This window comes from Trichomonas vaginalis, chromosome IV (assembly GCF_026262505.1).
Source record: "Trichomonas vaginalis G3 chromosome IV, whole genome shotgun sequence".
In the NCBI taxonomy this organism is placed as follows: domain Eukaryota; phylum Parabasalia; order Trichomonadida; family Trichomonadidae; genus Trichomonas; species Trichomonas vaginalis.
In genome coordinates, this window is record NC_067206.1 from 36203801 (window position 1) to 36226190 (window position 22390).

General features: G+C 31.5%; 11 protein-coding genes and 1 pseudogene across 12 annotated transcripts, besides 1 other annotated feature; 10 read left to right on the top strand and 2 right to left on the bottom strand.

The window, feature by feature from the left end:
* Positions 1-77: 77 nt before the first annotated feature.
* On the top strand, positions 78-2598 carry TVAGG3_0230990 (EF-Hand calcium-binding domain-containing protein 6-related family; the record flags this gene model as incomplete). Its single annotated transcript, XM_001315985.1, has 1 exon — positions 79-2565. One exon carries the CDS (start codon positions 79-81, stop codon positions 2563-2565), a length of 2487 nt encoding a protein of 828 aa, XP_001316020.1.
* Positions 2599-2929: 331 nt separating this feature from the next.
* TVAGG3_0231000 (uncharacterized protein) lies at positions 2930-4345 on the top strand (the record flags this gene model as incomplete). The annotated part of the gene is made up of 1 exon (XM_001315986.1): positions 2992-3732. One exon carries the CDS (start codon positions 2992-2994, stop codon positions 3730-3732), a length of 741 nt encoding a protein of 246 aa, XP_001316021.1.
* Positions 4346-4657: 312 nt separating this feature from the next.
* Positions 4658-5489, top strand: TVAGG3_0231010 (protein domain specific binding; the record flags this gene model as incomplete). The annotated part of the gene is made up of 1 exon (XM_001315987.2): positions 4687-5403. One exon carries the CDS (start codon positions 4687-4689, stop codon positions 5401-5403), a length of 717 nt encoding a protein of 238 aa, XP_001316022.1.
* Positions 5490-7033: 1544 nt separating this feature from the next.
* TVAGG3_0231020 (uncharacterized protein) lies at positions 7034-7517 on the top strand (the record flags this gene model as incomplete). The annotated part of the gene is made up of 1 exon (XM_001315988.1): positions 7044-7385. The coding sequence occupies one exon, from the start codon at positions 7044-7046 to the stop codon at positions 7383-7385; it is 342 nt and encodes a 113-aa protein (XP_001316023.1).
* Positions 7518-7779: 262 nt separating this feature from the next.
* TVAGG3_0231030 (protein deneddylation) lies at positions 7780-8712 on the top strand (the record flags this gene model as incomplete). The annotated part of the gene is made up of 1 exon (XM_001315989.2): positions 7780-8685. One exon carries the CDS (start codon positions 7780-7782, stop codon positions 8683-8685), a length of 906 nt encoding a protein of 301 aa, XP_001316024.1.
* A 618-nt stretch (positions 8713-9330) lies between these two features.
* Positions 9331-22390: part of a mobile genetic element that runs on past the window's edge.
* TVAGG3_0231050 (uncharacterized protein) lies at positions 9474-10589 on the top strand (the record flags this gene model as incomplete). The annotated part of the gene is made up of 1 exon (XM_051227331.1): positions 9474-10589. The coding sequence occupies one exon, from the start codon at positions 9474-9476 to the stop codon at positions 10587-10589; it is 1116 nt and encodes a 371-aa protein (XP_051112317.1).
* On the top strand, positions 10669-14127 carry TVAGG3_0231060 (annotated as a pseudogene). The gene has a single exon. A coding segment is annotated over exon 1 (3459 nt).
* On the top strand, positions 14230-14879 carry TVAGG3_0231070 (uncharacterized protein; the record flags this gene model as incomplete). The annotated part of the gene is made up of 1 exon (XM_051227332.1): positions 14230-14879. A coding segment is annotated over one exon (650 nt), but the record flags the coding sequence as incomplete, so codon positions are not given.
* TVAGG3_0231080 (uncharacterized protein) lies at positions 15766-16038 on the top strand (the record flags this gene model as incomplete). The annotated part of the gene is made up of 1 exon (XM_051227333.1): positions 15766-16038. The coding sequence occupies one exon, from the start codon at positions 15766-15768 to the stop codon at positions 16036-16038; it is 273 nt and encodes a 90-aa protein (XP_051112319.1).
* TVAGG3_0231090 (uncharacterized protein) lies at positions 17102-19414 on the top strand (the record flags this gene model as incomplete). The annotated part of the gene is made up of 1 exon (XM_051227334.1): positions 17102-19414. One exon carries the CDS (start codon positions 17102-17104, stop codon positions 19412-19414), a length of 2313 nt encoding a protein of 770 aa, XP_051112320.1.
* Positions 19646-19933, bottom strand: TVAGG3_0231100 (uncharacterized protein; the record flags this gene model as incomplete). Its single annotated transcript, XM_051227335.1, has 1 exon — positions 19646-19933. The coding sequence occupies one exon, from the start codon at positions 19931-19933 to the stop codon at positions 19646-19648; it is 288 nt and encodes a 95-aa protein (XP_051112321.1).
* On the bottom strand, positions 20175-21962 carry TVAGG3_0231110 (phage tail repeat-like family; the record flags this gene model as incomplete). The annotated part of the gene is made up of 1 exon (XM_051227336.1): positions 20175-21962. One exon carries the CDS (start codon positions 21960-21962, stop codon positions 20175-20177), a length of 1788 nt encoding a protein of 595 aa, XP_051112322.1.

A 22390-nucleotide genomic window follows, 5' to 3' on the forward strand; every position in this document is an offset into this window, starting at 1 on the left:
CAAACCACATATTAACTTATTAAATTGCGTTGTAAAAATAAACCTCCTTTTTTGATACAATTTTTTTGATATAAAAAAATGCTTTCACCTGATATTGAGTTATATTGCCATGCTATTATTTCAAGAATGAAAGAAGTTATCAGAGTGCAAGATCTTGAAGTTCTTACACCAGATATTGATCCCGATTTTCGTGCTGAAATCAAAGAAGAAGAATTCAGATCGTTAGTTGCTGCATTTCCAGCTAGATTCCATCCAGATGAATTAGCAGCCTTAGTTCACAAATACAAGAAAGATAAATACATTGATTTTGCTAGATTTATTTCGGATTTAGTTCATCCAGATCAACCTATAGATATCGTTATAACTCCAGAATCTCCTAAAAAGAAACTTCCTTCAAAGTATGAAGAACTCGCAAGATATTTATATGACAGATGCACTAATCTTTCAGAGGCAATGGCACCTTATGATAAAAATAACACTGGTAAAGTTACTGCTGATCAATTTTGCCGTGGCTTTCTCGGATTTGATTCAGCAATGCATGTTTTCAGGCTCGCTGTTGATCGTAATACAAACCAGGTTGATTACAGACAACTTCAACGTGAAATCAACACGATCGATCTCAAATTCACAGCTCAAGAGTCAAACTTCGCTCCAGATCAGATCCCTGACATCGTACGTAAGTTTGTTCAACAAGTTAACTCTCATGGTATTATTTTGCAAGACGTTTTCATCAAATTGAGCGCGCATACAGGATTCTCTGATCCACAGCAATTCTTACAGACACTACGAACACTCAAACTTGCATTTACAATTGCCGATTATCAAGAAATTACAAAAGCTTTCACAAAAGAAGGCAGAGTTGACGTTAAATACTTCCTTCGTGTTGCAAACCTTTACTCACAGGAGAAATACGTCCCTCCACCACCAGAAGTTGTCATAGAACATGTCAAAGCCAGATTAATTGATTTCATTAATGATCGTCGTCTTAATATCTGGACAATGTTCAAGCCATATGATCGTTCAGGTAATGGCCTTGTTCCTAAGACAATTTTCGTCAATACTCTCATTGCTTTGCAATTCGATATCACAGATCGCGAAATCCGTGAATTTGTCGACACTATTACAGTTGATGAAGACAAATATGTCAACTACATTGAGTTTGCAAAGGTCGTTTACGCACGCCGTGCAGTTAATTTCGACGAAACAATTGATTCTGTATTAGAAAGGCTCAGAAACCATGTTATCGAGAAAAGTGTTAGACTTGCAAGATGCCTTTCTGTTTATGACCGTGAGAAGTCCGGATTAATCTCCACATCTCAATTTATTGCCGCTCTTCGAAGAATTCAGTTTACTTTGACAGAAAAAGATATCTCATTGATCAGAGATCATTACGAGGAAAAGAAGATGAGGCATTTCTTGTTGTGGCGCCACATTTCGGAAGATGTCGATATCCAACAAGGTCCTGTTGGCAACATGTCTGCAAGCAGCAGCAATCTCCAGTTCTCACCTTCCATGCGTGAGATCCTTTCTTCATCTAGAACAATGACCACTTATAATACAATTCAAGTTTCATCATCAAATCCAACAGAAAACCGTCCAGTTCCTGATAATTTGATCCCTGTTTTTGGTCGTATCTTCAAGCGAACATCAGATTTCGGAATCGATATTGCAGATGAGTTCCTTCGTAAAGATAAACTCAAGAAAGGACGTGTTCCAAGAGCTTTCTTCATTGAGACAATTTCAATGGTCAACATCCAATTGTCCGCACAAGAATTATCTGATCTTTGCCAATTCTACACTTGCCAGAACAGCACAGACATCTATTACATGTCGTTCCTTAAGGATGTCGATGAATTCGGTACATTGGCCGCAGATACATTGCACGATGACGATAACGAAGAAGAATCGAAGCCGGAAGAAGAAGTCAAAAACGACGATTATTCTTATGTTCCTCCTCCAGAGGAATGTCGCACAACGAGATCTCTCGAGAAGTCAGATGTCCCTCACGATTTGGAGTCAGACTTGGCACAGCTCAAGTTCGGATGCGCTAGAATGCATATTGATCCAATCGATATGTTCAAAGATTTCGATAAAAAGAGGACAGGAATTGTTTCGAAGTCTAATTTCGCTAGATGCATTTCAAATAGCGGAATCAGACTTTCTCAATCAATTATTGACTCGTTATCGAATCATTTCAGCGATACAAAGAAGACAGATAATGTCAACTACTTGAGAATACTCAAGGCTATCGATGAAAACGCAAACCACGTTAATTACGCCAACATTTCAACTGATGAGTTGGAAACAATCAAATTACAGTCCCATAAATTCATGGAAAGACTGAAACAGCAGAGAAAGACAATCGCTAACGTTTTCGATATTGTAGAAGACCAAGATGCAACAATGCCTGAAGCTGATTTCGTAACAAAGGTTTCACAGGCTTGCCCAACACTTACAAATGACTACTTAAGACTCTTCGTGAAGAAGTATAGGGCAGAAACGAATGGAATGGTTTACTACATGAGATTCGTTAATGATTGCAACAAAGAAGCTTTATTATTCTAAGTAAAATCTTAACATATCATTTTCTATTTAAATCTTCTTTATGGGCACCTAATAAGAATAATAAATGATCAAAATTGAAATCAAAAATCTAAAAATTCTTGAAACATTTTCTTTTCTGCTAATTTTTTATGTTGAAACAGATTATCTAGTAGCTTTTCAATATCTCTGTTATCAGAATGATGATACGAATTTCAATGGAATATTATTCATTTGATTCATCTTGATATAGAATCGTTTCATATAGACATGTGTTTAGATTGAGATTTTAATCGATTGATTCTAGCTCTATGATAGAAAAAAAATATGATGAAAATAAATTAGATTATTGATTGATCTAACTATTCAAATATATTACTATTTAGTCTTGGTATGATAAATTAGTTATTAATACTTGTTAAGAATCATTTTTCTAATTTGCCGCCATATATGGATGGCGGGGTCAACGAGAATCAAGATGAAGTTCTGAAGCATGTGCAAGACAATGTTGCAAATAATGTTAAAAATACGTCTTTTTTAAATACTTCCAAACCAGATCATGAAATTATACATACACCATCCTTTAGTTTAGCCGAAACACCGCAACCTAGAATAATAACGCAAGAAAATCAAGACCTTTCAGCATATTTACCTCTTCATCAACCGCTTGAGATTCTCGAAAGAAGAATTCGTGGAGATTACCATCGATATGAATGTCCTACTGAATCTGTTGCAGAATTATACATGATAATACCAGATTTTGAACCAAACCCTGACGAATTAGCCTATGGTTTTACATATTCACTTCCAAGGGATGAAAATCGAGTTCCTACGTTCTGGGAGAGAAGAGCATATGATTTAGACTCAGAGCTTCTCGATGACAAAGAATCTGAAGAACTTGAAAAAGAAGTAGAAGAAAAAATGAAAATAGTTTATGTCCAAAAGATGAGACGCACAGACTGGCGAGAACAGAAAAGGCTACTTAGAATTGTGCAAGAAAATGAGGAGAAACAAGCGGAATTGGAGGCTGAATCGCGAAAATCGAATTCATTTTGGATAGATCCATTGCCTCCTGATCAACGGAAGAAGAAAAAGCAGGAAAACTCTACCTTAAGAATTCAATGGTCTATTGGAGCTGTCTTGACAGATTCTACTGATGTTGAGACAGATCCAGATGATTTTATCTTATAAATGTTTGTATTTATCTTGTATTACGGAATTTTTTTTTCATAGTATGTACATATAACGATAAGATGATATGTATTTTATGAACAAGAATTGCTGATATATCGAAAAATTAACAGATATTCATCCATTTTAACAAAAAATAGATGAGATTATTGTAAAACTCATTCCATGTGATAATATTATTAATATCAATAAAGCATTATAGCGTATATAAAATTCAAAAATTTATGATAGGAAGTAATAGTGCAAGAATGCTATTTTGTAATCTTGGGTGATTTTTATATATTAGAATAGGCAGCGTGTTACGATTGAACCAAGAAAAAAGTTTATCGGATTTAAAGTTGATAAAATTAATGTAGCAGCAGCATGTGAAGATAAACATTACTTCATATACAGTATTATTTTGATGATTAAATCATTTGGGAAAAATTTGAAAATCGAAATCAAGTAAAACACGTTCAGAGTCAGAGCATCATCTTGGATAACGCGAGGTAATGAATCTATATTGCATTGTTTTGAAACGGGCTGAATAATGATTGGTGAATGCCTAAAAATTCATTCATATTCGAAAAGTAAAAATGTCTGTCGATTTTTTCCAAACAGTGATGAAATTGCTCTTCTAATAGCAGTGAACAATAAAATTTTAAAAAAATGAAAGCAATAAAAGAAGTTTACATTTCAAATGAAATGGAGACCAATGAAAATATTGGAAAAACTATACCTTTAAAGTATCTAATATTCACGATAGAGAAAAACACGAATCAAATGTCCCAAGTTTTTTTTTATTGGAATTGTAAATTAATCGTTATCTATTTTATACGCAGTTAATAATTATTAGAATTATTGAATATAATATTTAACTATGGCATCTTTATAAATCGTTTACTTTTCAAAGGTTTATTCCTCTCAATTTTGAATAGGAATACCAGTCCGGACTGGTATTTCCATTTAAAGCAAATGTCTAGCGATCGTGAGCTCAAGTTCTTCATGGCCCGCGTTGCCGATCAAGCCGAACGCCACGAAGATGTCATCCAGTACATCAAGGAAATCATCGATATCGATCCAAAGCTTTCTCTTGATGAGCGCAATCTTCTCTCTGTCGCTTACAAGGCCCTCACAGGCAACCGCCGTACAGCTCTCCGCTCTGTCAACGCTTTCCTCGAAGACCCATCAATCCAGGGCGCCAAGGAACGCGAGAACCGCCTTATCGAACTTCGTAACTCTCTCATCAAGGAGCTCGATGACTACTGCAATTCTATCGTTAAGTTCGTCGATGACAAGCTCCTCCCAGCCGCTGACGATGCTATTTCTAAGGTATTCTACTGGAAGCTTAAGGCAGACTATTTCCGCTACTCCGTTGAATTCAAGGACGAGGCCGCCCGCGCTCAGGGCTCTGAGGCCGCCAAGAAGGCTTACGAAGAGGCTATGAATCTTGCTAAGGACCTCTCCAAGGCTAATCCACAGTACCTCGGCCTTGCCCTCAACTACTCTGTATTCCTCTACGAAATCATCGGCCAGAAGAATGAAGCTATCGAGCTTGCAGACAAGTCCTTCAAGGAAGCTGTTGGTCTCATCGACAAGCTTGAAGAAGATGAGTACTCAGAAGCTACACTCATCCTTCAGCTTCTTAAGGACAATGTTCAGCTCTGGACTGATGACCAGAATGCCGAGTAAAAACATAAATTGCTGCATCAATTCCGATTTGAGTAAAATTTTAAAATTTTAATAATTATACTACCTCAAGCAATACTCGTGATTACAGACTAGCCCATCCCTGGACTGACTTCAAGGGAATTTTTTTGACGAGTAATATTATATTGATTTCACTTTTATCAATTTCCTTTTTATTCGCACCTATTCAATGAATATATAAATATATCACAGACCAATCATCCAACCAAATTTGAATTCACATCCATAATTGACCGGAAATTATTTCTCTTCACTTCTCAATCCGATAATTTTTTACAGGTGTGAATGCAATTTTATGAAAAAGTCATCAATTCGACCAATTATCTTTTGCCTACCTCTTAGATTAGATAATTATGCTAGCAATATGTTATAGACAAATATTTACAATCCGAGAGAATCCAAAATCTATTTGGAGCTTATGAAATTTTGGAAAAAATGTCTATTTGACAATTTTATAAGAAGCTAAAATCCTAAACATGGAGAATAATGTTGTCATATCTTCAAAAATGTAATAATATGCATATTAATTTCAAAATAAATGCATATTTCCTTAAGGACGCATTAATGCGATAAGCTTTATCTATAAATCATTACGAATGCAATTTTTTTGGAGATTTTCTTGCTGATAGCTCCATGTTTAGATTAAATTATCAATAAGTTCAATTTGAGAATACAAAGTCATCTTTTTTGTCCTCAATCATGAAACATAGCATTTCCTATAAATGTAGTTAAAGATTATAATCAATCAAAAAAGAGAAACAAAAGAATCGTTAGTTGGCAATCTTCACTCAATGAATTTATCTTCAAGAATGGTTTACACCAAATACCCACTTGAACAAAATTTATTGGTTGTTGCCTTTTCCGTTATTTGAGGATATTCCGTTCAGAGCAAATAATTGGAGTGGGTGAGTGAGTAAAAGACAATTTTTGTAACTAAATATTTTACAAATATACGATATTTCTCTGAACAGCATGGTCATTCATTTGTATGCTATCATAATATAAATATTTGGTGTGATTGAAAGTTTTTGGAACTAATTGACTGAAAAGAAAAGTTGAATTCTATTGAATTGGCTAAGTAAAATGTGAGTTTTGTTATAATGCACTTTGAAAATTGATTTTTACATATGAAATCAGTCATTCATATAATTCTCATGAATTGAGCAGGAATTGAGATGTGCACACTATGGATGATGTTTTTGCTATACATTTATAATTTTTCCATCTCCAAAAAAAATTCGAATTTTAATTTTTAAATTTGAAATTTAACAGATTTTGTTCGATAAATTGCAAATCTATAATTTTTTTGGAAATTTTAAATCAAGGAATAGATGTTATTATTCAATTATAAGTCATATATATTGAAATCAACGAATCATTTTGATATTCTGTTAAAATTTTTTCTAATTGTTTCTTTAATGTCTTTTATTTTTTCATAAGTTTATCATAATAATTGAGTATGATAGAAGCATGATATTATTTTCTGTTTTCAATTATTTTGAGAGAAATTCATCGATTTTCCAAAGGAACAATATCCTATTAATCTCTTTGTTAGTAATTTATTATCATTGATTTTTTGAGAGGATTGATTTTCATTTCTGACATAATCTTATCAAAATCAAATGTCAGTTCTTCACCTTCTTTTTGGAACGACATGGGGCATTTTGTTCCAACTATGCCTACTCTCTCTTTGCATTGTAGCCGGAGTGATGCTTTATTATGCCATCTGTCATTTTGAAAGAGGTAATGAAAATTATGTCATAGAAAACAATACAGTTCAAGTTGACCCTGTTCCAGTGTACGCATATAAGCCAGCTTTGTGCACCCCTCGCCAAGGAGAAAACTATGGCAGAGATGTTTTGCTTGTCTACCCACAGAACAGCCATCAGCTTTATTCTGTCTACACTCACGAGGGTTCGCAAAACAAACAACAAACAAATCACGAAAATCAAGTTCAAGTTTAATTTTTTACGATTGCATTTTTATTGACCATTTGCTACATTACATCTATTGACGTATTGATTTACTTTCAAATGTGATTGAAATCCCGTGTACTGTTTGTTATTATAATACAATATTCTTTTATAGAATAAATATATATTTTTAGTTCATTATTTCATCATTTTTACATCATTTTCAATGGAAAACTGGTAAAAAGAATGTTGTTGGTACACATGCAGAAATATATTTACAAGATTCTTTCTGAAAATAATTATTTCAAATGGAATCAATGACTTATATTTTGGAAATAGTTTACTTATAACTTATACAATTAAACTAGTGCAAAAATAAGAAAATTTATTTTACAATGTCATAATTTTGAAGAAAAAAATTTTGCCAGAAATTAAAAAATTAAAAATGTCAGCGATTGAAGAACAATTCTTCTTTAATTTCGATCCGACAGAGTATAGTAGCAAGCGTGCTGCTTACAATAAAATTCTAGATGGAGATCCTAGCTATCCAAATCGTACACTCGTTACTCCATGCGCTTTGATTTCAATGGTAAATCACGCTGTTTCTGGTGGCAACAACGAAATTATTGGAACATGCATTGGACAAGTCAACACCAGAGATTTTTACATCAACGATGTTTTCTCATCAAGTGTTCTTGGTACAGAAACAAATTGTGATATTTCAAGCGCTGTTTGGTCACAACTGATTGAAGTTTCCAAATCAGTAGCTAAGACAGGTAAGAAGGCTACAGGCTGCTGTGCATGGTACCACTCTCACCCAGATTATGGCTGCTGGTTATCAGCTACAGATGTCATTGCACAGAGACAAATGCAATTAGGTTCAACAAGAACATGCGCTCTTGTCGTTGATCCAAAGAAAACAGAGAGACACAATAGAATTTTCTTGGGATCCTTCAGAACTTTCCCTCCGGACAAAGCCCGTGGCGAAAAATCCGAAAACTCATTCGTTCCAGATGGAAAGGCCGATGATTTCAAGAAATCATTAAGCCAATACTACACTTTATCAATCGAATATTACTTATCACAAATTGACAGGAAAGTCTTGAAAGACGTTATTACATCAACATGGGGAAGATCTCTTGCACAATCTCCTCTCGAAGCTAACTCAGAGTGGATCTATAACTACGTCAAAGATAAGATCGTTTGCAGCCTTGGCCAGGCTTACTTAGGAAGACTTACATCGAAAGCAGATGTCGATCTATTTACTGGAATGCTTAATGAAATTGATAATGCAAGAATCAGAGGTATCGAGATTCAGAAGATGAAGAACCACGTTTTCTTAGCTAAGTAAACGCATATTTTGGATATTATACATTCATTTTTTTTTTGAACTATATTTTTTCATATTTCATCAAAGATTTTTATTTTCTCTATTAAAAATGATTGAGATACCAAAATATATAAACACTCACTTAATATTAGTAAGGATGCAGACTTGGCAATTCTTAAAAAATTTCCGGCGAAATTGGCGTCCGAAGGGCGCCAATTTCGCCCAATAAGATACATATATCATAGTTATTAGTATTTGGTTTTGGGACCTATTTTTTTCTCCTTTTTCTTCATTTTATTTTTAATTATATTAGTAGTATATATGAAGGGTTGTGTGACTTTTTTTGTAAACGTAAGAATTCATACAATATAGAACGATTTTGTATCATTTTTTTTAACATATGAAGTAAAAAATGTATGATTCTTACGGTTTTTATTCTTACGTTTTTGAATAAATCAAGATTTAAAAATATTCAAAATTGTAAGACATTTACACTCAGCCCATACATAATGTAATGAAAAATAAAAGAAGCTATATATATAGATGATGTCAGATATTCCGCGATTAATTAAACATTGTTTAAATCCTGAATGGATTAAACTTCAATTTAAAAATGAAGATTGTGAATTATTAAATGGAATCAATGGAGTCATAATCAAAGACCTCATAAACGAGAAAAAGAAATTAGAAACTAATGAAATGGAATCAATGAAGTCATAATCAAAGACCTCATAAACGAGAAAAAGAAATTAGAAACTAATGAAATGGAATCAATGAAGTCATACATTTTTGAATAATTTATTTTTATTATGTATGAAATGAGCGTCAAGACTAACGACGTTAAAGAATTGGGATTCACAAATGAGGAAATAAAGGATATATTAGAGGAGGCGGGTTATGAAGTTGATAAATATTATTTAAGAAATTGTAAAAAATTCGCGGAGTTCTTAAATGAATTTGATTATGATGGAAAAATGAATAAAGATGATGTTATAAATTTCTTATATCCCACATCTAAAGAAGAAAAACCAAAAGAACCTGATGTTTTCCCTGAATATTATGAAGAACGAATTAAAGATGATGAATATGATGAAATTGAAAAACTGGAAAAAATAAGAGATGAAATAGATGAAAAAATTAAGGAATTAAGAGAAGTTGAAAAATATAATGAAAATGAAGTAGAGGGTTTAATGAATATCCCAGCTTCAGAATCAGAAGTTCAAAAATCACATGAGGAAAGATATAAAAATTACTTTTTGGAATCTACTAAAAATTTATTAGATGGTGATATTGACGAAACACTTTCAGAAGAAGGCACAAAATTTATTCATAAACATAAGCTTCAGTTTATTGACGATGGAGATTATCCATGTATATTACTTTCACCTCCTCTTGATTCTGAAAAATTCAAAAAAGCACTGAAAAATGTAACATATGCAACAAATACGATTAAGAAAGAAGACCATGATATTTACACAAATTATTATTTAAATAAATGTACAGGTGTTGATAAAGTTTTTGATTTGTTAGATAAAATATCAAAAGAAACAATTGGTACATATAAAATTTTATGCGATTGTGGTTTCATTATTGAAGATACCAATAATGTTTCATATGAAAGAACAGCACCGAAGGAAGACGAAGTGGAAAGGTCTATACCATTCGTTATTAAGAACATAAAAGATATGAAAACTTATAAACATTATATTTATTCATTTATTTCAGAAAAAATGGAAGCAACCCATAAAACATCATCTCATCATTTTATAGCTATTCATACATTCCTTTTCAAAGTTGTGAAATTAAATAAGACAGGAATTAGATTTAATGTATCAGGGTACGCATTCTTGAGTAAATTAAAATGTATTCGTCACGTCGCAGATGATAAAAATTTATGTGTTCTTAATTCATTTTATGGACTTTAGCCCTGGACTCTCTGAGTCTCGGACTTTAAAAAAAATAAACTTTATTTTTATTTATTTTTTAATTTTTATTCTTACATAAATGAACAAAAATGGAACAGCTAAAATGAATGATAATCAAATAAGAGCCGAAGGTAGAAGGTTATTTAAACGCTTCTATAACATTCCTGATGGTGTTAATCCTAAAACTCGTAGAAGTTATTTAAATGAAGCCATAGATGCATATGAAGGATTTGACATTTCATCAGAAAGTGAGAGGTTAGCAAGAATGTTAAACGTTAATATTGATTTTTATTATTGTGACCCTCAACCAGAAGACGTAGACATTAACAAGGTAGACTTTCCATTAGTGGAATCAATAATGATAGATCCAGAATTTGAAACAGTAAATATTTTATTAACACAGAGTCCATGTGGAAAACTTCACGCTGACAGAATTACAGACGTTGAAGCACTCACAGGATATAAAGTTTGCCCCTTTTGCAAAGAAGAAGTATATTCTATCCGTGATGATCCAGAAAGGAAAAACCAAAGAAGATTTTTAAAACATTGTGAGAAATGTAAAGAAAATAATGGAAGATTAATTCAAGACGTTCAATTGCAAAACACACAACAACCATATGCACCACATATCACGAAACAGAAGATATATCAATGGCTATTAGCACATAATTTGCAGGAATATTATAAACCAACAAGATATTATATTACTTTTGACTTCGAAACATTAGAGACTAAAGAAGAATTACAACTTTCTGAATGTGCAACTTTGAACGCTTACTTAAAACCATTTATGGTATCATCAACTGTCAAAATAAAGCCGCAAAGCGGCGAGGTCGTAGACCGTGATAAAACATTTACGAGGAATTTTTGCTTAACATCAAGTGATTCGTTCATCTCTGATTGGATTGAATTTTTATTTTCAACCTGTTCATTAGTTGCTAAATCAAATATTGAACAATATGAAGAATTAATGAATACATTAAATGAGAAACAAAAGGAAGCAATGAAAGAGCTTTTAGATGAAGAATTTAATAAAGTGAATATCATTGGTTTTAATTCGGGAAAGTTTGATTTAAATTTAATTCTTCGTGATTTAAATACTGCAAAATGGAAGATAAAATCAATGCTGGGTTCTTCTTCTCAATTTAAGCAAGTCATAGTAAGAAAACAAACTGTCCATATGAATTAAGATTTATTGACATCAGAAATTATATAGCGGGTGGAACATTAGCAATTCACTCAAGATTTCGGAAACAATAAATCACGTGTTAAATCCTTTTTCCCTTATCAATTCATCACATGGGAGAATTACGAAGAAGAATTATTATAAGTGGAACCATTCACTCAAGATTCATTTTATTCAGCATTAACACAAGAAACAATATCCGATTCAGATTATCAAATATATCTCAATGATGCTAAAAATTTTGAGAATAGATTAGAATATTTTATTCATTATTGCAATAAAGACGTTGAAATTATGATTGACCCAATTGATAAAATTATCGAAGAAACATTTGTTTATAAAATTGACATGCTTCATAATCTTTCTTTATCATCGAATGCTTCAATGATTCGTTACGCTTTAGCATATAAAGACTTTAATCCTAATGAAAAATATCCTGAGGAAGAGATAGAATCAAGTTTTGAATTAACAAAAAAGTATTGGAAATATAAAATTGATTCATATAAGAAACAAGATGAAAAGGCGAAAAGAGATACTAAAAATAATGTTTCAACGGATGACTATCAATACTATCACGATTTAATCCTTTCATCTAAATGCAAAATGTGTGGTAAAGCGTTTACATATGTAAATAAACCAACATTGGATAGAATAGATAATGAAAAACCACATACCAAAGAAAATTGTCAGTTAATGTGTTGTTATTGCAATGTCGTAAAATCAAATAAAGATGAAGATGTTCAACGTTTAAGAATCAATTTAAGAAATTATGCATTAAAAAATAATTTACCAATGACTTTAGATTCAGTTGAAGCTTATCACATTCTCCGTAATGGAATTACTGGTGGTCTATCAAATGTTCAACATCGTGTTAATCTTAAAGGAATCACGCACATTAATAAACTTTCATATAATCCAGAAACTAAAACTGTATCAAATGAGGACACCAACATTATGACTCATTTCGTTGTGTTGATTTTAATTCATTATATCCTTCATCATTTTCATCTAATCCTCATGATTTCATTCAATATACTGACCATAAAATGTATATGCCGGGAAGATTGAATGGTGTTATCATTTGTGATACAGCAACAAAGAAAGCAAAAGCACTGGGAATAATTAAGAAGAAAAATACTTTATTCGTGGCTGAAGTAAAGGGTCACATTGATGAAAAATACATTAATGATTACATAAACTTTTTACCGATAATAAGAAACTTAGATATTATCACAGATGAAAAAACAATTGGCAGTTTTATGTATAATTACATGAAATCAAACAATCTACCAGTTGACCAGAAACAGAGGAAATTAACTCAGTTAGCATCAACACACACAACCAATATCAACCATTTTCTTCTTATTATCTTTGGTATCTAATCGAAGATTTCATTTTATCATCGATGACATTCAATCAATTTTAACATTTACTAAAAACACTTGTTTTAATGAATTTGCGAACGAATTTATGAATGAAAGACAAAAGGCTGAATTAGAAGGAAATAAAGGAAAAAGTTTTTTGCAAGATTTCACTTAATGGATCATATGTTACGATGCAATGAATACACAAAATTACGCAAAGACTAAAATAATGAATGCACAGAAGGCACGCGTTGCATGTATGTCAAATAAGTTTAAAAACATAAGAGAAATAGGTGAAGATACATATCAACTGATGCTCAAAGATAGATTTTATAGATGTGATACATGTTTACAAGAGGCATTCTTCACTTTAGATAATGCTAAATACTGGTATTTGGTTTTCATTTATGATTTTATGTATAAATGCATGAATGTTAATCGTTTTCATTTCATTGAAGGTGATACTGATTCATCTTATTGGGCAATCGCTGGCGACCCAAATCTTCCTAACACTCAAGCATTTCAAGCAATTGTTACTGATAAACAATTTTATGATAAAAACATTTTCAAATTCGCACCTTTTGATTTCTTTTGTTTTGATGAGAAATTTAAACCTAAATTAAAGAATAAAGCTGAAGAAAAAGCACATGAGAAGAAGTTATTGGGTTTAGCAATTGAGAAACAAGGTGATAACATGGTTGCTTTATGCCCTAAGTGTTATACATCATTCAACGGTTCAATTGATGGAAGTGATTTTAAAAAGATTGCACAAAAAATGAAAGGAGTTAGTTTACGACAAAATAAACAATTAACACCTAAAAATTATTTGGATATAATAAATGATAAAGTGATATTTGATGGTCAGAATATTAATTTACAACTTAAAAATGGGTCAATGACTCGCTTAACAATTGGTAAGACTGCATTAACAGGAGCACACACTAAGGCTGTATGTTGTGAAAATGGATGTTGTATGCCATTTATTTAATAAAATACCACAGAAGAGACAAAAGGAACCGTTAATGATGGTTTTGATACTATGATTCAAAGAGGTGGGCACCCTTAAAACATTGATTTTATTTTTATATAAATGGATAACACAAATTTAAAAAATTTAATTGCTGATTTAGTACTTAATCAAAAATTTCTTAGTTATTATGAATTAAAATCATATCTCCAAAAATATAATAATAATATAACGGGTGATGATATGGAATATTATTATCCATATTATAAAAATGAAATTTTGAAATATCATAATAAAATAATTTCTGAAATTAAAGACAAAATTAAAAATAATGAATATTCAAAGGGAAAAACTAAATCACAACTTAAACAATTGAAAGATTTCAAAAATAAAGTATTAACAGAAGAAGATATTGATGAATTATATAAATTATATAATCCTGAGCTGCAAAAAACAAAGGAACAAAAACAAAAGGTGCAAAACGCCCAGGTCATTCAGACCATAAATGAAGCACAAGCTTTAATTTATGATTCATTAGTTAAACCATATTCAGCCCGACTTTTAAATGAAGATCAACTTTTGGAATTCATCCTTCAACATAAACTCGAAGCGGGAAAGTATATCAAACCTTTATATACAGTATATTTAAAACAAATGAATAGAATACATCCAGAATTAATGAAAGGAGGAATGAAATCCAAAATCAAAGCAGATAAAATTAAATCACTTGCAACACCAAAACCTCCAACAGTAGTACCTCCTCCTTCAGTTAATCCTTCATCATTCACTTTATTATATCCATTTCAAACATTAAAGAAGCAAAAAGATTTTAAAAAGGGTTTCAAGATATTAAATAAACCAACTGACCCGAAAATTCAACCGTTAAAGGAAAAATTTAGTCGCCCCTCATTTGCACCATATCCATATTCATACGAAATCGATCATCTGGAATATTCAAAAGGAAACGTTACTTATTTATTTGCCATTAACATTAACACTAGATATTTATATTGCATTCCAGTGAAAGGGAAAACAGAACAGGAAACAAGAAGAGCTATTCAATACTTACTAGATCATGAAAGAGTAGATAATATCAGGGGTGATGGTGATAAAGGATTTCAGGCAGCTATGACTCATTATTTCCCACAAATTAATTTTTTCTTTCATCCTCTCCATATACGTTTCATAATAAAATAGTTGATGCGGTAATGAGAACTCTTAGAGATGCGTTAGGGGTTAACGGTCAGATATACTGGGATGGAAATCATGACTCCATCATACAGCAGTTAGTATATTATTACAATAATACATGGCATAGAACTATAAACATGAAACCAGTGGAAATGAAAAATGATATTTCAAAAGAATGGGAATATATTAGAAAGCAAATGGAAAGGTTGAATGATGTTAAACGTGAACAAATTAATTTGGGGCTCATGAATTTTAAACAAGGGGATAAAGTTTTGATTCATCTCGATTATGGAAAAACTGATAAATCAATGACAAAAAGAAGACGAAGATTTGACACAATAGCTGAATTTGTTAGATATATTAACGGCAATGCATTAGTTGAGGTTAACAATAAATTAATAGAAATTCCGATTTATTTTATTACTCCATTATATCTAAATAATATTTAATTTTTTTATTTCGTAAGAAATGAGTGACAACAAAGCAGTCAAGAGTCCAGACGATGAATATAAAAAGAAACTAAACAGAATTAAATCAAAAATATGCTATTACAAAAAGAAGCCGCAATGCGGTGGGGTTGAAAACGATAAAGAGAGGAAAGAAATAATCGAAAAATTAGAAACTTACCGTTCAATCCTCAAACTGAGTGAAGCAAAAATAAAAGAATTTAATAGAATAAATAAATTGATTGGAAGAGATGAATTTAATAAAGATGAATTTTTAAACTCAATCCAAATTTAATTTTTATTCCTCTTCGACAACATCTCTCTTTCCATCATTACTGCATAACCACATTTTCTCAATTTTAGTGGTTTGTTATTTTTAGCAAGTTCTCGCATCATTTTTATCGTTTCCTCCCTTGTTATGATTCGTGGTAAATTTTGAGCTTGTGGGGTATTCATTTATGATAAAAATAAAATTTTGTTATCACTTATTTTATCATTAATGTTTTTAGGTTCTTCAATTATGAATTATTTTTGAAGAACTGGAGGTGCTACCATGCTACCGTGTGCTACCAGGTAATTCAACTTCTCTTAAAATTACTGACAACATGACATTTTGACAACAACATAGGTTCTTCGTTAATGCTTCATGAATGCCTTCCTCATTAATGTTTTTAGGTTCTTCAATTATGAATTATTTTTGAAGAACTGGAGGTGCTACCATGCTACCTGTGCTACCAGGTAATTCAACTTCTCTTAAAATTACTGACAACATGACATTTTGACAACAACATAGGTTCTTCGTTAATGCTTCATGAATGCCTTCCTCATTAATGTTTTTAGGTTCTTCAATTATGAATTATTTTTGAAGAACTGGAGGTGCTACCATGCTACCGTGTGCTACCAGGTAATTCAACTTCTCTTAAAATTACTGACAACATGACATTTTGACAACAACATAGGTTCTTCGTTAATGCTTCATGAATGCCTTCCTCATTAATGTTTTTAGGTTCTTCAATTATGAATTATTTTTGAAGAACTGGAGGTGCTACCATGCTACCGTGTGCTACCAGGTAATTCAACTTCTCTTAAAATTACTGACAACATGACATTTTGACAACAACATAGGTTCTTCGTTAATGCTTCATGAATGCCTTCCTCATTAATGTTTTTAGGTTCTTCAATTATGAATTATTTTTGAAGAACTGGAGGTGCTACCATGCTACCGTGTGCTACCAGGTAATTCAACTTCTCTTAAAATTACTGACAACATGACATTTTGACAACAACATAGGAAATTTGATGTAGCCCAAAAATAAAGTTAGTTTTAAAATTATATTTATTTTTTTATTCCTATATAAATGACAGCAACAAACAACAATAGTGACTATATTGTTTCTGATGAAAAAGTTATTGATTCATTAGTTGAGGAATTAGTTATGGCAGAAACTAAAACCCTCAACGAAAGAATTGGTGAAAACAAGATTGATTTACATAACTACCTCAAACATGATGGAGGAAGAGGAAGGAAAACTGGTATGGCTTTATTAGTAAATAAAATATCAAATTTAACGATTATAGATGTTGATATCAATAAATCGTACAATGATGAACTTAAAGAAACAGTTAGAAAAGACATTTTATCAAAACTTTCGGATAAAGATGTTATCGTTAAAACCGCTTCAGGAGGTCTTCACATTTATTGCAACACTAATTTCTTCTATGCAGTTTCGAACAGAATGATTAAATGTTATTCCTGCAATGATTATGATATTGACATAATGACTTCTATTGATGATTCAAAGCGTTCTTTAGTAGTTATGGCTGATTCAAGAGTTCGCAAGAATGCATCAGAACCAATCAATACATACTCATTCATTCGTGGAAGTTATGATTCAACATTAACTAGAACAGTAAACGATATATTAAATGATTTGAATATTAAGGTAAGAGTTGAACAGAAGAACGAAGAAATAAAGAATATCATGAATGAAAACAAAGATGTAAACATTGACGATAAACTTGCCCAGAGCATAGTTGATGGCATCTGTGATTTTGAAGTACATAATGACGGTGGAAACATGAATTTAGAAAAAGAAGTTACATTATTCACACTGTTTCAAGCAATTAATTCGTTACCTAATCATTTGATTAATGAAGCATACGACAACGTTTATAACTTCTGCAATTTAACAGAAAATGCAAAAAGTAATTTTGAAAAAGCACGTAGTAGATATGCACATTTAATGACTTCTCCATTTGTTTTGGTGAAGATTCTAAAACTTTATCAAAAGGAATATTATGATGAATACGTTTTACCTTTATTACGTAAGCCAAAAATAACATTTGATATCAAACTTGATGACTCGTTTTTGATAACAGATATTAGACGCAAGGCTGAAAATCATCAGTATAAAAACAGTTCTGAAGTAATTGAGGATTTATCACGTGTAATCCGTTTTGTAGATTGTGGAAATAAATATTTCATTCAAAAGGACTATAATATCCACGACAAAATGAATCAAATATCATTCGTTCTTCAATCAAACATGAAAGAGTCACTTAAAATGATTAAATTATTTAAAGAAGAAGGTAAAACAATAACAGCATGGGACGTACTATTAAATCAATTATCCTCATTAACCGTTAAGGGTGTTTGCTTTAAATCTGATTCCCCAGATGTTTTCTCAACGTTTCAGGGTTATAAATACAACATTCTTGAAAAGCCTGATTACTCAAAAATTGAGATGTTTATGAATTTCATTAAAGAAGCCATTTGTGATAATAACGATGAAGTGTATAAATACCTACTCGGCTGGATTGCATCAATGATTCAACATCCTGGAATCAAGAATGAAACAGCAATTATTTTGAAAGGACTTCAGGGAACAGGTAAAAACAGATTTACAGACATTATTTCTGAACTTCTCGCCGGTTATTCATGCAAAAACATTACTGAAATAAGTGAGCTAACGGGTAATTTCAATTCAGTAGTTGAGAATAAAATGCTTCTTGTACTTAACGAACTCAAGAATGTAGGTGAAGACAGACTCGCAAACTTCAACGCTTTGAAATCAATTATAACGGATAATGAGATTAGAATTAATGAAAAGAATCAACCCAGAAGAACCGCTCAGAATGTTGCCAATTTCATTTTCGTAACTAATAACGTTTACCCTGTCAAAATTGAAGTTGGAGACAGAAGATATGTAGTTTTAAGAGTTAATGGTAAATTTAAGGGTCAATTTGATTACTTCAAGAATTTGATGGATTCATGCACAAAGGAATTTTATGATAATTTACTGACGTATTTTATGCAATATGACCTTTCATCATTTAATGTACGAATCATTCCGATGACTGAAGCCAAACAAGATTTAATTGAATTATCAACAAATCCTTTAGATGTATGGATAAATACACATTATGATGAATTGTGTGCAGGTATGATGTGTAAAAATGCTTTATTCTGCAAACCATCAGACATGAAAGACAAGAATTTTCAAATGAGTATTAAGGATAAATGTGATAGGAAACATAGAAGAATAGATGGTAAACAAACATGGTGTTATGTTTTGAAAGAAGAAATGAAAGGATTATATAAACAGGTTGAACCAAACGATGATGAGGATTCATTTACTGATGATGAAATACCTGTAAATGATGCTTTATAAAGTATGATTGGAATTTATTTTTGCATTCAACCCATGATGTTGTCAAAATGTCATGTTGTCAGTAATTTTAAAAGAAGTTAATTGACCTGGTAGCACATGGTAACACGGTAGCACCTTCAGTTCTTCAAAAATAATTCATTTTTGAATAACCTAAAATCATTAATGAAACCATTAACGTAAACATTTATTTTTGGTTGTTTATGATAAAAATAAATGATTCATTTACTCACGTTATTTTTGTACAAAACGACCCCAAACTTTTAACTTCTTTTCTGCAGCTTCAAATGCTATCTTAGCGAGTTCATATTCTCTAAATTCTCTCTTTAAATCTTCTTGTTCCCATTGGTCTAGTTCGTATGGAGAATCTCTATAACCATAACATATCTCACGTTCATGTTCTAATTGTTTTTCACACGTTTTTCCAACTTCTTCTTCAAACAAAGGTTTAGCATTCTCTACTGTATCTTCGAGTTCTTCTTCATCTAATTTCTCATGAACTTTCTTGTCTATGGAGTCCATAATTTTTCCAACTGCTATGCAATATTTTGGAGAAGCCCACATTGCTATATAGTTTATAAGTCTTGGGTCTACATACGTTCCTCTAACCTGTTTGATTTCATTGGTATCATTAATTTAGAAATAGTTGGCTTAATTATTTTTGTCATTTATACTAAAATAAAAATTTAAATTATGCCGTTCGCTCTTTTGGAGCTCAGGACTTTCAGTCCGTTCTAAAGTTTGTTTCACAAACATTGAGCGTTCATTGAACTCTATACCATGCATAAACTGTCATGTAAGGTGGCATGTAATCTTTACTTTGTCCCGTTGTTTGTGTATATCCTGAAACGAAATGTGTATGGTTTCCTTCTCCCTGAGTGTCACTCCAGTAACAATTTATAGCAAACTTAACGTCGTCTTTAACATCATATCCTTTACCTTTTGTCATTCCTGACCAATCCCAATATCTATGCTTATGCCAACCTGCTTGAGATGTACTTAAATCTATGTAGTGACTGTGTGCAGGTAAATTTTCACCTGAAATCGTTTTACTTCCACCCATTTCCTTTGAAGAGTTTGCACAATACAAAAACCTATCGACTATTTGTTCCCATGCACCAACACCAAACATTACTTGAGGACCTCTTGCATCCATAGATGTATAAATAGAACCTACTGGGTTCATTAAATCAAACATATGAGATAATATAGGATTGTCTCTTTTGAACTTAAAATATAGTGCAACTATTTCAGGTTTCTTCTGGTTTGTGTTAGAATATTTTTTATAATATAATCTTATGTTTTCAGGGTAGGTAAAATCTTGACTATAATATTTATTTTTGTCATCTATATAATAATATACTATTCTCGTTTTTTCTATTGCATTATATCTTTTATATCTATAATAATCTAAATATAATGTTAACTTTTGTTCATCTACATGTGGCGTTCTGACATCATCTCCATAGTCATAATAATATGGTACTGGAGCTGGGTTAGGCAATGTCATATCTGTCATTTCATAAACTCTTAAATATTTCTTTTGTTCGTCTCCATATAAGTTTAAGTAACAGTTGTTGTCTAATGGAACTTTAACTTGTGTACCATCATTCTTTATATAGCTTACATACATTTCATTGTTATTTTTCGGAATGAGTTTACACCGTATACCATTTTTTAAGGAGTGTACCAATTGCCATCTAAAATATTTATTTTCTTCATAGACAGAAAAGTCACCAACAATAGTTTCAATATTTTTAGTTGTTCCTATCAAACTTTGGTATATTCCGTTGACATATTCATTATCTGCTTTCTTCTCTAACTCACTGTTGACATAAGTTTTATCCACTTTAAGGTCTAAACATTCTGAAACCCATCCTGTATCAGCTTTAGTTTTTAAAATCTTTGATGTCCATTCATGATACCATTCAACCCTTTCTTTAATTTCATTATCTTTTTCATCAACATAAACCAAATTTGCCTTCTTCATTAACTCACTATCCATATATTCCTTATTTGCCTTCTTCTCTAACTCACTGTTGACATATTCCTTATCTGCTTTCTTCATTAACTCACTGTTGACATATTCCTTATCTGCTTTCTTCATTAACTCACTAGCCACATATTCCTTATCTGCTTTCTTCATTAACTCACTGTTGACATATGTTTTATCTGCCTTCTTCATTATGTCATTTAGGAAACCTTTTATGAATTCCTCATTTAAATTAAATCTTCCAATCTTCAAAACTTTAGGAAATGCATTTAATGCGTAATATCTTTGTTCTTCTGGTGGAATTGATGTTATATCATCCGTTATTCCTTTAATTTTTGAATTCATAAATAAAATTTCTTTTATATTTGATATCACTGCACCACCTTTGCAAACGAATTCGAAATGGTCATTTTTCAATACTATCTCCAAATCTCCATATTTCAACCTTTGCGTTTGTTCTGCCGTCTTTGAATTATATGCATATATGGCGTATGTAATGGTCTGAGGGACCTGGGTGCTTTGTGCCTTAAGTTGTTGTGGTTGCTGTTGTTTAATCATTTATTATGATTTAAAAATAAATATTTAATCTGTTATCTCATCAGCTATTTTTTCTATTTGAAATTGCCATAATATTTCATTCATGAATTCTAAATCACAATCAAATAGGTCAGTTATTCTAAATTTAATATTTGATAAATCTTTTGAATGAAGAATAAACGAATTCCCGGATAATTGAAACGGATATGATAAAGAAAATGTGTTTAAGTTGATGGATAAAATGTTTTGTATTGATGGGTAAGAGTTAGGGTCTAATGTTTGATGTGAAAATCTCATTGGGGTATTAACTTTATCACATTTGATTAAAATGAAATTGGAACCAGTGTCAGAATACAAAACATCCCCAACATCTTTTTCAAAATTTAATATCCCCAACAATGAACGAAAATGAGGAGTACAAAATTTAATTTTCAGCGGGAATTTAATAA